Source organism: Polyodon spathula, chromosome 24 (assembly GCF_017654505.1).
Source record: "Polyodon spathula isolate WHYD16114869_AA chromosome 24, ASM1765450v1, whole genome shotgun sequence".
NCBI classification, from domain to species: Eukaryota; Metazoa; Chordata; class Actinopteri; order Acipenseriformes; family Polyodontidae; genus Polyodon; species Polyodon spathula.
Window position 1 is genome coordinate 16814033 of NC_054557.1, and position 14921 is coordinate 16828953.

The 14921-nt window shown below is 46.4% G+C and overlaps 1 protein-coding gene across 3 annotated transcripts in view; it reads right to left on the minus strand.

The window, feature by feature from the left end:
* Positions 1–14921, minus strand: part of LOC121298768 (multiple C2 and transmembrane domain-containing protein 2-like) — a 49079-nt gene that overhangs the window by 24227 nt on the left and 9931 nt on the right. For all 3 annotated transcript variants that reach the window (XM_041225976.1, XM_041225977.1, XM_041225975.1), the window contains 13 exons: positions 11087–11229; positions 10828–10904; positions 10310–10421; positions 10156–10194; positions 5234–5398; positions 4472–4602; positions 4156–4339; positions 3089–3182; positions 2792–2894; positions 2390–2492; positions 2175–2276; positions 1861–1935; positions 1282–1401 (listed from right to left, as the gene is read on the minus strand). In XM_041225976.1, coding sequence (XP_041081910.1) covers positions 1282–1401; positions 1861–1935; positions 2175–2276; positions 2390–2492; positions 2792–2894; positions 3089–3182; positions 4156–4339; positions 4472–4602; positions 5234–5398; positions 10156–10194; positions 10310–10421; positions 10828–10904; positions 11087–11229 — 1448 coding nt within the window. The remainder of the gene's footprint in view (positions 1–1281; positions 1402–1860; positions 1936–2174; positions 2277–2389; positions 2493–2791; positions 2895–3088; positions 3183–4155; positions 4340–4471; positions 4603–5233; positions 5399–10155; positions 10195–10309; positions 10422–10827; positions 10905–11086; positions 11230–14921) is intronic.

Consider the following 14921-nt stretch of genomic DNA (forward strand, 5'->3'; position numbering starts at 1 on the left):
TTCCAGATGTGCTCATTGCTGTACAGTGTGTAAAGTTGCATTTTACATCCCACTTGTATCATATTGCAATACAAGATTTGTAATCAGCAGACTGTTTTCAAGTACCACCCCTGCCCCCACCACCAGCCAGCAGTAGAAGTTAACAACCTCCCCCCTGCCCCAAAAAATGGACTTCCTGAAACGACGAAACCAAAGACAATAGACAAGTCAGACCTCCACAACGATACAGAATTGAGTTGAAAGCCAGTAAGAGCTAGCTGCAAGAAGAATGATTAAAAGTGCAATGCAGATGAGAAGTCTTGATGAACCCTGAGCGCTCCCACATACACATGCAAGGGTATTAGCACCAGCTGGAACTCGGACCTGTTTAACACCAATAGGTATTCCAGCACAACCCTATACGCTACGGGTTTAATTAAGTACATCTGCACAAATCAAATAAAAAACGTTAACAGAGAAAGTTAGCTGACATGACATAAAACCCCAATTGGTTTTTTAGGGGTTTTTTTGTTTTGTTTTGTTTTTTAAAGAGCTGTGTAGAATCTAATATGCAGATCAGAAAAAAATGGAATTGTTATCTTTTTAAAATGACAGACAATATATGACTGCAGAAGGGGCCCCTGGGAATCTGGGGCCAGCCTAGGTTTCTAAGTGATTTAAAACAGTGCTGAAGCTGCAGAGTTATAAAACTGCACAATAAAAAAAAAAAGATAAAATCATAGACACTGTAATGCTTCCATCGCACAGACATCAAAAGACAGAAGCTGGAGAGAAAGCAGCAATTGTTTAAAAAAAAAAAATCTCATTACGCTGAACAATAGACCTTGGTAAATTCTGAACAGACCACAAATGCACACTTCTTTTCACAAACCCCCGGGATCAGGCAGCTAAAATTAAACCCAAACCTCTCCCATCTCCGTCACCTGCGGTGGATATAATTACTGGCAATGTCTGGGAGCGTGCTCAGGTCACAGTGATAGAGGAACTGCTGGTTTGCCTGCCTGGGCCCAAGGCTCCAATGCACATTGCAGGCACACCAACCAAGGGGTGCTCTGAAAGGATCAGAGATCAGGGAGCTTATTAAAAATTAAAAACATTTTAAAAAGGCACTCAGAGACAACAACATTTAGAAAGTTGTTGGGATGTTTGGCCAATTCTACACTCCTTTCTGAATTCCCTTTGGCATGGAGAGGTGGGACTGGAGCAGCTGCAGACTCCCCCATTGTGAACTGCATTTAAAAAGATACAAATATTAACCAGGGGGAAACCTACATCACTTACCAGGAAGGATATTAAACTCCTTTGTGTAGATTCCCACTGAAAGCAGCTTTTAATATACCGGATCGTATTCAATATGGCCATGGTGATTTTCCTAACACGATCAACGTTCCTCGTTAATATCTGAGAACACAAACAGGGAGGGGAAAGAATTGTCAAGGTTAGGCTGGTGTTTGACGGATCTGCTCAGGCTCTGCAGCTGCTGTACTTTTTTCAATGTGACAACCCTACATCATGACAGTGCGAATGAAGTGCATACTAAGGGATATCCAGCTCTTGTTCAAACCTATTCAACAGCGGCTTCTGTGATGAGAAGAGCTATCCAAAAGGAGCACGGCTGAGACAGACCACAACACACAGCCCTTGAACCTGCAGTCACTACTGACCTGGGGCAAATGAAACGCACTTGGTGTCGCTGCACAGTATGATCATACTGACAAGCTGCTAGTGCAAGGTCAGAAGAGATGAAGAGCAGCGAGCACACAGCAACCCTGAACCCGCCCAGCTAGAGTCCCAAGCCTCTCCCGTACACAGGGCTGGCCTGTGGTTCAGAACCATCCAATGACGGGAAGTAATACAAACCTTCTTGGAAAATTTGGGAATATCCTCAGTGAGTCTGGTCTCCTGCGGTGTGAAGGTCCTGATGCCTGCTTTCACCTGAGGAACAGAATTATGAGCACCATCAATCCAATTAAGAGACTCACGCAAAGCAGGGGCTCCAGACCGTACCAATCTAGGGCTCAAGAATGAAGGCTTTGTGTGGAGATTTCAAAGAGAAACACACACTGCACATGTACTATTATATCAACGTGAAATAAGAACCACTGTGACCCACTGCTTTGCCTGGCACCAAAATGTTTTTCAAGAGGAAACAAAGATTCAATTTTTCCACTTACTGGGTTATAAAAGACCTCCATCTCCAAAAAGATAACCCCTTTCGTTGGTGCACCCAAATCACTATTCTTCAAGATGAAGCAACTGGAGTGACCGTTCCTTACCTAGAATGAAGTAAAGACAGTTCAGAACATGGACAGGACCATCATCACTCACTGGGTTAACAAAGGTATACAGTAAAAGGCCAGGCGTGTAAGAAGAGAAAAAAAGCACCTACAGAGAGTAAAGGGATGGCCACTTTGCCAAGGAAATCGGGCGGTTTGTCTCCGTCTTCATCGAAAACAGTCACCTTCAGAACATCGTGGATATCTTTGATCGGGCTGGAATCAATAACACGGTCCAGGTTTACCTTCAACTCCCACAGGCTTTATAATTACAACTATACCTTTTTTTTTTTTTTTTTAAGGGCCACAATGCCACTCTGAGTAATGGCTGCATGGCTGCAAAGGAGAGTGAACACCTTCTGCTGCACAGAACACAGAAGACTGACACTGGCAATTTATTGGTGCTGTTGGATAATAGAGAAGTATTACCAGCTCACAAATCTGCCACTAGTGAGTTTATTTCTAATATAAAAGTAAAAGAAAAGGCCACAACGTAAGCAGGTTGTGTAACTTACAATGTAAAGACTTTATTCCACTCGGGGTTGAGGTTCTTGTAGATTGTGTGGGTCTGTAGCCGGTCATTCCCCAGCTCCAGCACGCAGAAGGGATCACTTTTCCCTGCAAAGAAAGCAGCAGCTTTGAAATTTCAAATCTTTTTGTTTTTCAGGCTCAGTCATCCCCCCCCCCCCCCAGTGCAGGGTCAGGTGGGATCCTTTTGCCTGCAACACAGGAAGTGGCAGAGTACTTCCATGAAAGTTGCAGTGTAGTGTTAATCTCACTCACACCACCTCTAATAAAAGGAGATAGAGTACCTACAAAATCAGCAGCGATGAGATCCACAGCTTTTAGCACTTTTACGTGGAGAAAGCCAACATCCTTTAGATTCTGCAAGGAGTTCTTTATATGCTAGAGAAAAACAAAGATATGTAAAAGTAATTGTCTTAAGGGTCATTCCGTAAATCTTCAGCAGAAAGAAAAAATGTAACAAAAGGCACAATATTACTGGAATCTTCTTGAGTGGGTGAGACTCACATCAGATCTACACACTATAATCCACAACAAAAACTCTGACTGCACAGACATCAGGACGGGGCGGTAAACAGTAAGAAAAGCTGAGGTAACTGTCAGCACGAAGTATCTGCTGAGAAAGACTAACCGAGGACAACTCATTCAGTGTCTTATACTGAAAAAGAAATACAAATGGCAATAAATACAAATACTGGTTCTCTTTCCTATACTGCTACAGTGCTCTGAAGTGTTGAGAGTGGAGTTCTCTTTCCTATACTGCTACAGCGCTCTGCAGTGTTGAGAGTGGAGTTCTCTTTCCTATACTGCTAGAGCGCTCTGCAGTGTTGAGAGTGGAGTTCTCTTTCCTATACTGCTAGAGCGCTCTGCAGTGTTGAGAGTGGAGTTCTCTTTCCTATACTGCTAGAGCGCTCTGCAGTGTGGAGAGTGGAGTTCTCTTTCCTATACTGCTTAGAGCGCTCTGCAGTGTGGAGAGTGGAGTTCTCTTTCCTATATTACTAGAGCGCTGTGCGGTGTTGAGAGTGGAGTTCTCTTTCCTATACTGCTAGAGCGCTCTGCAGTGTGGAGAGTGGAGTTCTCTTTCTTACACTGCTAGAGCGCTCTGCAGTGTTGAGTGGAGTTCTCTTTCCTATACTGCTAGAGCGCTCTGCAGTGTTGAGTGGAGTTCTCTTTCTTATACTGCTAGAGCGCTCTGCAGTGTGGAGAGTGGAGTCCTCTTTCTTATACTGCTAGAGCGCTCTGCAGTGCTGAGTGGAGTTCTCTTTCCTATACTGCTAGAACGCTGTGCAGTGTTCGCTATCCTAGACCAGCATACAGTTCCTCAGTGTTAAAGGACTGACCTCTCAGTACTTACGTATCTCTCGAGTATCTGCTTTCTCTCTTTGGTATCATCCAGGGGACAGGCACCCAGGTCAGAGATGGAGACCCCGGAGCAGGGGTTAAGGGAAACCAGGGTAATCACTGTCCCTTGAGCATCCAGGGGCAGCTCCAGCACATTGGTCTGGTCCCCAGGCAGCACAGCCAGATCCACATTGCATCTGTCCAGATGACAAGATGCAGGTTACCTACAATACTGCCAGGTGCTCCATGCAAGCAGAGGCAGATTCAGGTGTCCCCCATTCGGTCCCTTCTCCGCTCATGGAAAGTGGTGAAGGAGCAAACACACTTACCTTCCGAAGCACTCTTCAAATCTCCTGCCTTCCTTCCCCCAAATCTCGACCTCCAGCATAGCCGGTCTCTCCTGGAAGTGGTTGAAATCAAACTTCTCTCTCCACTGGGGGTTGGGACATTTATTCAGAGTCTACAAATACAAACGAAAAATACAAGAAGCCACATTTATGACTAGGGATCTTTATATCTGTATGTATACACTATAAATGTAACCCCTGCCTGATGATAATTCTCTCTGCAGCAAGGACTCATATCCAGTGAGTGAGGGTATGCGACTATTCTTCCAGGGGCAGCAAAAGTCAATTCTCTGCAATTCTAATTAGCCTTAATGCAAATGTAAAAGAATGTACACACATGGGAAACATAAATCTTATACAGTGGCGTGAGACGTACTGTCCTAGAAAGTGTCCTGACATGATGCGGAGGGGCCTAGCTCCACTGGAAATAACAGAGATGATCTCTTGGGCATGCCTGACTCTCGAAGTCACCGTGTCATGCAACCCAACAATGACCTCCATGCAAAAACATGTCACTCAATTATTTTTGCCAAAAAAAATAAATAAATACAAATCTCCTTGTTGACAGTGCCCTGCTGTATTGTTTTTGCCAATATAAATCTATGCTGGTTTTTCTTTATTTTCCAGTACGTTTCTGAACTTGGTGCAGAACCAGCTACAGCAGGAAGGCCATTATTTAAGGAGGCTTGTTGTTTTTTCCTCCTCCTCCTCCTCCTCCTCCTCATGGCAGTCATTTGTAAGCACCTTGCTCTTGTATTTCTGATCGCCCAGTTTAAAGCGAATGAAGAACTCGCCCACACCCTCCTGCAGGCCCCTCCCCTCCACCAGAGTGATGGACACCACCCCAGTCCACAGCTGGCTCTTGTGCAGCGTGTCCACCAGCCGGCTGCCATTCTGCTGCGAATTCGGCTGCAACACAAACAGCAAACAAGCACACAGTTACAACCAGGAACGAGAACGGGAACGGGCATTAACGGCACACGGTTACAACCAGGAACGAGAACGGGAACGGGCATTAACGGCACACGGTTACAACCAGGAACGAGAACGGGAACGGGCATTAACGGCACACGGTTACAACCAGGAACGAGAACGGGAACGGGCATTAACGGCACACGGTTACAACCAGGAACGAGAACGGGAACGGGCATTAACGGCACACGGTTACAACCAGGAACGAGAACGGGAACGGGCATTAACGGCACACGGTAACAATCAGGAACGAGAACGGGAACGGGCATTAACGGCACACGGTTACAACCAGGAACGAGAACGGGAACGGGCATTAACGGCACACGGTAACAACCAGGAACGAGAACGGGAACGGGCATTAACGGCACACGGTAACAACCAGGAACGAGAACGGGAACGGGCATTAACGGCACACGGTAACAACAGGAACGAGAACGGGAACGGGCATTAACGGCACACGGTAACAACCAGGAACGAGAACGGGAACGGGCATTAACGGCACACGGTAACAATCAGGAACGAGAACGGGAACGGGCATTAACGGCACACGGTAACAATCAGGAACGAGAACGGGAACGGGCATTAACGGCACACGGTAACAATCAGGAACGAGAACGGGAACGGGCATTAACGGCACACGGTAACAACCAGGAACGAGAACGGGAACGGGCATTAACGGCACACGGTAACAACCAGGAACGAGAACGGGAACGGGCATTAACGGCACACGGTAACAACCAGGAACGAGAACGGGAACGGGCATTAACGGCACACGGTAACAACCAGGAACGAGAACGGGAACGGGCATTAACGGCACACGGTTACAACCAGGAACGAGAACACGGGCATTAACGGCACACGGTAACAACCAGGAACGAGAACGGGAACATTAACGGCATTAACGGCACACGGCACACGGTAACAATCAGGAACGAGAACGGGAACGGGCATTAACGGCACACGGTAACAATCAGGAACGAGAACGGGAACCGGCATTAACGGCACACGGTTACAATCAGGAACGAGAACGGGAACGGGCATTAACGGCACACGGTTACAATCAGGAACGAGAACGGGAACCGGCATTAACGGCACACGGTTACAATCAGGAACGAGAACGGGAACCGGCATTAACGGCACACGGTTACAATCAGGAACGAGAACGGGAACGGGCATTAACGGCACACGGTTACAATCAGGAACGAGAACGGGAACGGGCATTAACGGCACACAGTTACAATCATTTCATTTTCCTTCAGTAAAATTAAGATCCAGGCTGTGAGATGGGATTATTATTTCAACTGGAACAAGAATGGGAACAGGCATTAATGTCACACTTCGTTATGATGTATTCACTGAGGACCGGTTATCAATCAATCAATCATTTTATATAGTGTCTTTCATAGTGGACCACCAGTAGATACAGGAGGATACAGTGTGTCAAAAGGTGGGAAATGTGAGGAGGGTGGAATAGGAGGAGCTACAAAGGAAGAGAGAAAAGAAAAGAGGAAGACAAAATGAGGTTGGGTAGATTTGCAGGTAAACTCGTTTAACTTTGATGGTTCAGAAGATCGTTGTCAGTTATGCTACTAATTCCTGGTCTTTTCACTTATCAGTTGTGTTGAACTGAACAGTCAGGGAACCTACCTACCCGGGATATCAAACCGTGAACTCAGACACACCTTAACTGCATGTGTGGGCTACTTCCATATCTCCCTCCGACCCTCCCTCAGCACTGCATGTGTGGGCTGCTTCCACATCTCCCTCCGTCCCTCCCTCAGCACTGCATGTGTGGGCTGCTTCCACATCATCTCCCTCCGACCCTCCCTCAGCACTGCATGTGTGGGCTACTTCCATATCTCCCTCCGACCCTCCCTCAGCACTGCATGTGTGGGCTACTTCCACATCTCCCTCCGACCCTCCCTCAGCACTGCATGTGTGGGCTACTTCCACATCTCCCTCCGACCCTCCCTCAGCACTGCATGTGTGGGCTGCTTCCACATCCCCTCCGTCCCTCCCTCAGCACTGCATGTGTGGGCTACTTCCACATCTCCCTCCGACCCTTCCTCAGCACTGCATGTGTGGGCTACTTCCACATCTCCCTCCGACCCTCCCTCAGCACTGCATGTGTGGGCTGCTTCCACATCTCCCTCCGTCCCTCCCTCAGCACTGCATGTGTGGGCTACTTCCACATCTCCCTCCCTCCCTCCCTCAGCACTGCATGTGTGGGCTACTTCCACATCTCCCCCGACCCTCCCTCAGCACTGCATGTGTGGGCTACTTCCACATCTCCCTCCCTCCCTTCCTCAGCACTGCATGTGTGGGCTACTTCCACATCTCCCTCCGACCCTCCCTCAGCACTGCATGTGTGGGCTGCTTCCACATCTCCCTCCCTCCCTCCCTCAGCACTGCATGTGTGGGCTACTTCCACATCTCCCTCCCTCCCTCCCTCAGCACTGCATGTGTGGGCTACTTCCACATCTCCCTCCGACCCTCCCTCAGCACTGCATGTGTGGGCTCCGACCCTCCCTCAGCACTGCATGTGTGGGCTGCTTCCACATCTCCCTCCGACCCTCCCTCAGCACTGCATGTGTGGGCTTCCACATCATCCCTCCCTCCCTCCCTCCACTGCATGTGTGGGCTGCTTCCACATCATCTCCCTCCCTCCCTCAGCACTGCATGTGTGGGCTGCTTCCACATCTCCCTCCCTCCCTCCCTCAGCACTGCATGTGTGGGCTACTTCCACATCTCCCTCCGATCCTCCCTCAGCACTGCATGTGTGGGCTACTTCCATATCTCCCTCCGTCCCTCAGCACTGCATGTGTGGGCTACTTCCACATCTCCCTCCGTCCCTCAGCACTGCATGTGTGGGCTCCACCCTCCCTCCCTCCCTCTCCCAGCGCTGAGACACGGTCCTTGTACCGTATAAGGACACTGCTTTCAATAAAGATTCCCTGTGAAAAATTACTTCAAATCATAACAGCCACAAGAACCACCACACAAGAGGCGACATAACCCTCTCCATGACTAAGATCCACAGCTCTGGTCTGCTGGAGCTCCTTTGATTCTCCTCTACCCCGGCTCCATTACAGCTTCAAAAAGCCAGCCTCCACACCCCCTACCTCTAACCCATATCTACTTCCCATTAAGATATAGAAATGTGGGAGTAACTTCCGGTGGGGATCAAAGAACATCGCAAAGACTTGCATTAACCTAAAATAAATGACAGCACCTCTATAAATACACCTAGAAAAAAAAGTAACCAGCGAGCCAAGTGCTGTCATCCACAGTGTTTACATTGGATCCACTTCTATCTGTCCGTCCCGTAAAATAATCCCACTTAGCTCCAAGAGGCCCCTACAAAGAAAGTCTATTCTGGGTTATAAAAGGCCGGGGATTGTTTCCATATGGCGGAGCAGCAGGGGAGCAGAGCAATAAGCTCAAGCCAGGGTCCATTTGGCTGGTTCTGCTGCTCTGTCCAACCACAGCTGTGATACTACATCCCAACATCTGGATTATTGCTCATTATCCCTGGGAATTATCAGCTTCTCATGTAGAAAAAATCCAACTGAAACAGAATCACTTACAGTGAGTCCTCTCCCACCCCACCCTGAGGGAAACATGACATCTCAAATGAAAGTGGAAAGAACTGTATAAATAAGTGCTCCCACACACACACACACACACCTTACTGATTCAGTGTTGGCACTGAGAGATTCGGATCACATAGGGCTTTCGTTTCAGAGCGTTTTATTAAAACTCAACCACGGTGTTGTCCCGTAACATCGCAGCTCCCTCACGGATCGCTGTCAGATCACTGCCCCTATTAAAACACATTTCTTAGACAATTCAATACACTTTAGTGAAGCTCAACGTTTTCTGGCATTTCACCATGAAAACAGCTTGATGAAGGCCGCCTGGCCGAAACGTTGCTCTGTTTTGAACTTTGTTCTTTTTAAATAATACAGAATGGGAATTTGATCTCCAATCTGTTATTATGGGGTTGTACCTCTGCTTGCTCAATCGTGAACAATACTGGGATATTTGGGGGACTGACCCTGGAGGTCACTATATCAAACAGTCAGTGTGCAATATAAGCTACATGTTTGGACTGTACCATAAAGACATGCACCACGGTGCAATAGACTTCAACAGTGACTGAAGGCTTTCAAACCCGATTTGAACCAGTTCTGTTTGCAGTCCGAGGAGAGAGAGAGAGAGAGAGAGAGAGAGAGAGAGAGAGAGAGAGAGAGAGAGAGAGAGAGAGAGAGAGAGAGAGAGAGAGAGAGAGAGAGAGAGAGAGGAGGTTTATTTTGAGAGACATGTCTCCTTGACCAAGGTTGAAAAAGGAGTTCACATTCCCACACAGTTCTGTATTCACCTTGCTTACAATCTCCTCTGCTCCAGAAACTTGTTTTCCCTTAATATCCAGTGCATCCATTTGAGACCTGGTAAACTACTGCCCCCTGGTGTCCCAATATGAACACTACAAAATGCCAGCTGTCGGCTAAACTTCCTTCTTTATTAGAAAAGTTCCTTACATTGGAACTACACAGGGTTGCTGTTGCATAGACAATCAATTTCATTTCAGCCTTTCCCTTTAGGCGTGTAGGCTTTGTTTCCAGAAGTAATAAATGCAGTAAATGCTGAAATGGCTTACACCGATATAAGGATCCAGTCAGCCCATACTCTACCTTTGTGCTGCTCCCTGTCTTCCTTTGGCTCCTCCACTTCTGATCGTCACAGTGAGCATGGTAGAGGAAAAGGAGGAGAGAGACAAAGCGGGTTTATCTTTTTACCCATGTATTTTTTATGTGTCCATTTATGTATGTATATGTGCTTTCTTACCGGACTCTTTCTCTCTTGGTTGTTGATGGACAGGTAGAGGTCCAGCACAATCCCACCCATGTCCTCCTCCAAGCTGTTAGGGTTGTTCAGGGGCAGAACCTTCTCCACAGTCCTGCGTGAGAGAGGAGACCTCATGAACCGAGCGTGCGTGCGTTCCAGAACAAAATCCACATGAACTTCTGAACACTGCACTGTACTGTACTTCCCTTCACAGTACAGCGTGCTTCAATACAAATAAGCATAGAATATCATACAGGGTGCTGAACACCACAAGCTATACTTCACAAGAGGCCAGAGCGGCAACGCCCAAGTGGATTGCTTCAGAGTGGGCTTTCTGTTATTAATATACACAGTAGTTAAATATGAAGCAGTGTACTGTATAGCTCTATTTCATCACTCTGGGCACGTGGATAAACATATGAAAGCAATTGTGTGCTGCATTTAGAGGAACATTTAGCAACAGTCAGTAAAGCTCCGCCCCTCTGCTCTCTCTCTCTCTCTCTCTCTCTCTCACTCACCTGTCTAGCTCCAGGTCGCTCAGGGAGATGCCAGTCGAACCCATGAAATCATCGGTGGTCAGGTCCCGGTCGTACACCTGAATCAGAACAATGATTTATCAATACATTGATAAAACCAAAGGAAATGCAAGACAGGCAAATATAAATTAGACTTCTGATCATGTGGCCCCAATCATCATAACATCATTGAAGAGGGACCACAGATTCAGAGGCAGCATCTCCCCTGGAGTCCCACATGTTACACTGCAGCGGCTACTACCTTGATATAGATTTTCTGGTCCAGGTTCCTAACTGGTACAGAAAACGATTCATTCCACTCTGGGTTGAGATTCTTGTACACAACCTTGCTCTTGTAAAGGGTTTTCCCGTCCAGTTTAAACTTGACATAGGGATCACTGGTGCCTGTGGAGGGGAGGAAAGGAGCAGGAATCATGCAGCGAAATACATACATACACACAAACACACACATATCTGAAAAGCTACATTTAACATGGCAGACACTGGAAAATAACAACACAGCTGAGTCAAGGGTATTTTTGTCTGACATTTCCAGTTACTTATCTGAGAATGACACCTAACAGCTATATGACACCTAACAGCCCATGCTCAGCAGCTGTGGTAGCATAGCTTTTTGGATGCTTGCATATGAAACAGGCATTAGAGTTTGTATTGTGCCTTCAACCGATCACAGCGCAAAAAAAAAAAAAAAAAAACACCCTGCTTTTCTCCATAGCACCTCCCTGCTGCATGCTCTTAGACATCCCCCTAGTGGTGCAGGAGAGTCCAGCACAGTGTCTCCACAATGAACCCTGCTTCTTTTATTCACATCGTTTCTCGTAATAACATTTTAAAAAGATACAGCAGCCTATTATATGAAAAGTCCTCTTGCCAGCAACGGGGCAGAAGAATGGTGCCAATGAAACCAGAAGCAACCAGTGTCTATTCCCATCTCCCTGCTAGCAGGTCTCGCTCACAATGGGGGCAGCTTCGTGTGCTCTTAGCCAAGCCGACTGAAAAGAAAGCAGCCCCGTTTAATTTATATGCTCAGATAAAATGGTGGTAAAAGAGAAAAATTAAAAAAGACAGGGAGACCTTAATCTGATCACAAAGACTCCGCGGGGAGCAGCTGTCAGGCTTGGCAGCTTTTTTTTTCCTCCCAAACAAAGATCTCCAAAAAGCAGCCAAGGGTTACCCCAGTGCCTCCCAAGACGTGGAAACCTTCAGGCAACTTGACAAGAAAATAATGTTTGAACTGTTCCACGGGTGAAGGGAGGCTGTGCCGTGACTAAGAACCTTGACTAAGAACCTTGATAGGGTCAGGCTTTGGCACGGCATTAATTGAGACGCAGGAAGCATGCAGGGATTGTGAAAACTTGCCACCATGCCAGGGAGAGTAACATCTTAACTATAGAGTGGGATTGGGAGGGAGGACAGGGGGAGCTTTAGAAAGAAAAGAAAAATAAGTCAACTGCTGCAGCAGCATTGAAAAGAGGGTCTGAATGTATCAAATGAGATCCCCCAGCTAAGCAGTACATGTCTTAACAGCTTTGCTTCCACACGCTAGAAATCAAGACACACACTATAATCCTCAGGTGCTTTTTAAAGACACACATTCTAGTCCGAGGTTCACACTTTTAACAAGCCATCTTCAGCGAAGTTTCAGAGGCTGTCCCAGTGTGGCTGCTCCACTGTATCCGAGAGTCGCTGGCTCTCGATTTGACCTGCATTCGATTTGCTTATGACGTATTCAGGGGTCACATTTCAAAAAGAGAAAACAAACTGCCAGCAGTATAAAGCGAAGCCCATCTCAGTTTATTTCCACATCATCCCCAAAGGTAGAGGGCTTTGCCGGTCCGTTCTCCTGACCCAATCGAGCACTGCTGAGTCGATTTCAAGAGATCTGAACGTATTGTTAACTGTTAATGTGTGCTGGCTCTCCGCATTACCGAGAGTCAGTCAGACAGCCAAAAAATACTTAAGACTAGCAATCTCTAGGTGTTGTTTTCACATGCTGTATTACCGACTGGTGGGAACATTCCTGGGGAAAAAGTGGCGAGTCTTTTGTTTGAACCTTCTGGCTTCTGACCTGTAATGTTATCATGAAGGCAACCAGCAGTGAAAGGTCTGCATGGGGACCAGAGTGTGATCAGAGTCTGGGAAGCTCGTTTTCTACTTAGGTTCCTAACGAAACATCTCCTGAATCTCACTGAACTGACACTGATACTGATACTGATAGAGCAGGCCTGCTGTGCACACTCCACGAGGGAGGTGATCCCAGGGACAGACAGGCAATCCGTTCATTATTAATAAAGTGAGCAGAGCCTGTGCTTAACCAAGCACGACACCCGTCCACTGCAAGAATAACTCTGTGAATCCCAGACGCGTTGGAGGAGAATCACAGTGGGCTGCCACAAGATCCGCAGATTCAATTTCATCTGCTGTGTAACAACATAGTGAACAAGCAGGGGTTAGATATGGGCTGGCCCTTGAATACAAAGAACAGCCAACAGCAAACAAACATCGACCAGGGGCTGTACTGGTTAAAGGGTTAGCAGATAACGTTCCACGTCCCTGCGATTTGCACAACTATTTAAATACCGTATCTGTCATTTTAATTTTCATTGTAACATCCTAGACAACATTTTACACTTAGAACTTTAAAGTCTGTTTCAAAGCTCTTTTCAAAATGTCCGCTCTAGTGCACTGACAGTGTCAGGACTGTGGCCTACATTGTCAAACAGGTAATACAGCAATAACGATCCATGATGTGGTACGGAACAGAAAAACCAGAACACTTGCTGTGTTTATATATATATATATATATATATATATATATATATATATATATATATATATATTTTTTTTTTTTTTTAAACAAATTCAAGATTAAAATATTGCAGCTGGATCGGACCACAAGACAGACTCTTCGGAATGCTATGCAAACACTTTATTTAGCAAAATAAAAAAAATATCAACACACTGGTTTGGGTCATTTTACTGCTTGCAATCCTCAAAAGGATCACAAGATGTTTCTACCACAAAGAGTGAAAATGTTTCAAAAGGTCAAACCAGGAACTTTGGACTTATTAGCAATTGTAGCCTAAGGGACTCTGAGATTGAATCCAGCTCACATTAACAACATTGCCAGTGTGACGTATCGAAGCTCCAGGGCTGCTCAGCCTTGCATTGGCCCATCTGAATATACACAAGAGTAGAACACAAGCACGGAACCTGAAAATGATAAGAGAAAGGCAATGCTCTCTGGGTACGCCTCCAGACACACACAGGCTCTGGTGCAATACGGCACAGCGCTTTGACAGGAAACGCTGGGGGAGTGTTTGCTCCGGGATGACATGTTTGTGAGCGATTAGCTTGTTCTAGTTGTTCCAGACAAGGATGCCCTTCAAATCCATGCAAAACATTATGCGCCAGACTGGTCCTGCATCACAACATTAATACACAATCAATACACTAAACACTCCATGCCAATGAATGCAATGAAACAAGCACCCTGCACTGAATACAGTTCATTATATTAGATAGTAAAGTATCTGTGTTTCAGCTTTGTAAAATGAGCAGGTGTTTTCTTTCCCTCCTTTAGAAAACTAGGAGTTATTTATTTTTTATCAGATGAGAGGAAACTCTTTTAAAATAAAGCCCCACCGAGGTGCAGGACAATCTTTAAAAGAAACAAAGCAGACACACAGCCCAACACTGGGGCCTTTTCTTCACATGGTTATATCACTGGATCACCAACAGATGGCAGCATTTGTCAGTGCCAATGCAAATTCTATAGCAATTGCTCATGTTTTGCCATACATGTCAAATAAAAACTGCTAAACTCTTTAATCCTGTGTGCAGATGCTACAGTCTCACAACACATGATATGATCCTGCATCTCTGCAAACAGAAAGAGAATGGAACACTACTCCAATGAAGAGATATCCATACGTGTATATTAGGCAGATGTGCACATACAGGCGCTCATCCACACAGTATACATCACCAAGGGCAGGAATGAATTAGTGGCAGACCATTGTGACTCTTTACCCAGCCTAGACTGGCCTGCTGGAGATCCCAGACTACTCACTGGA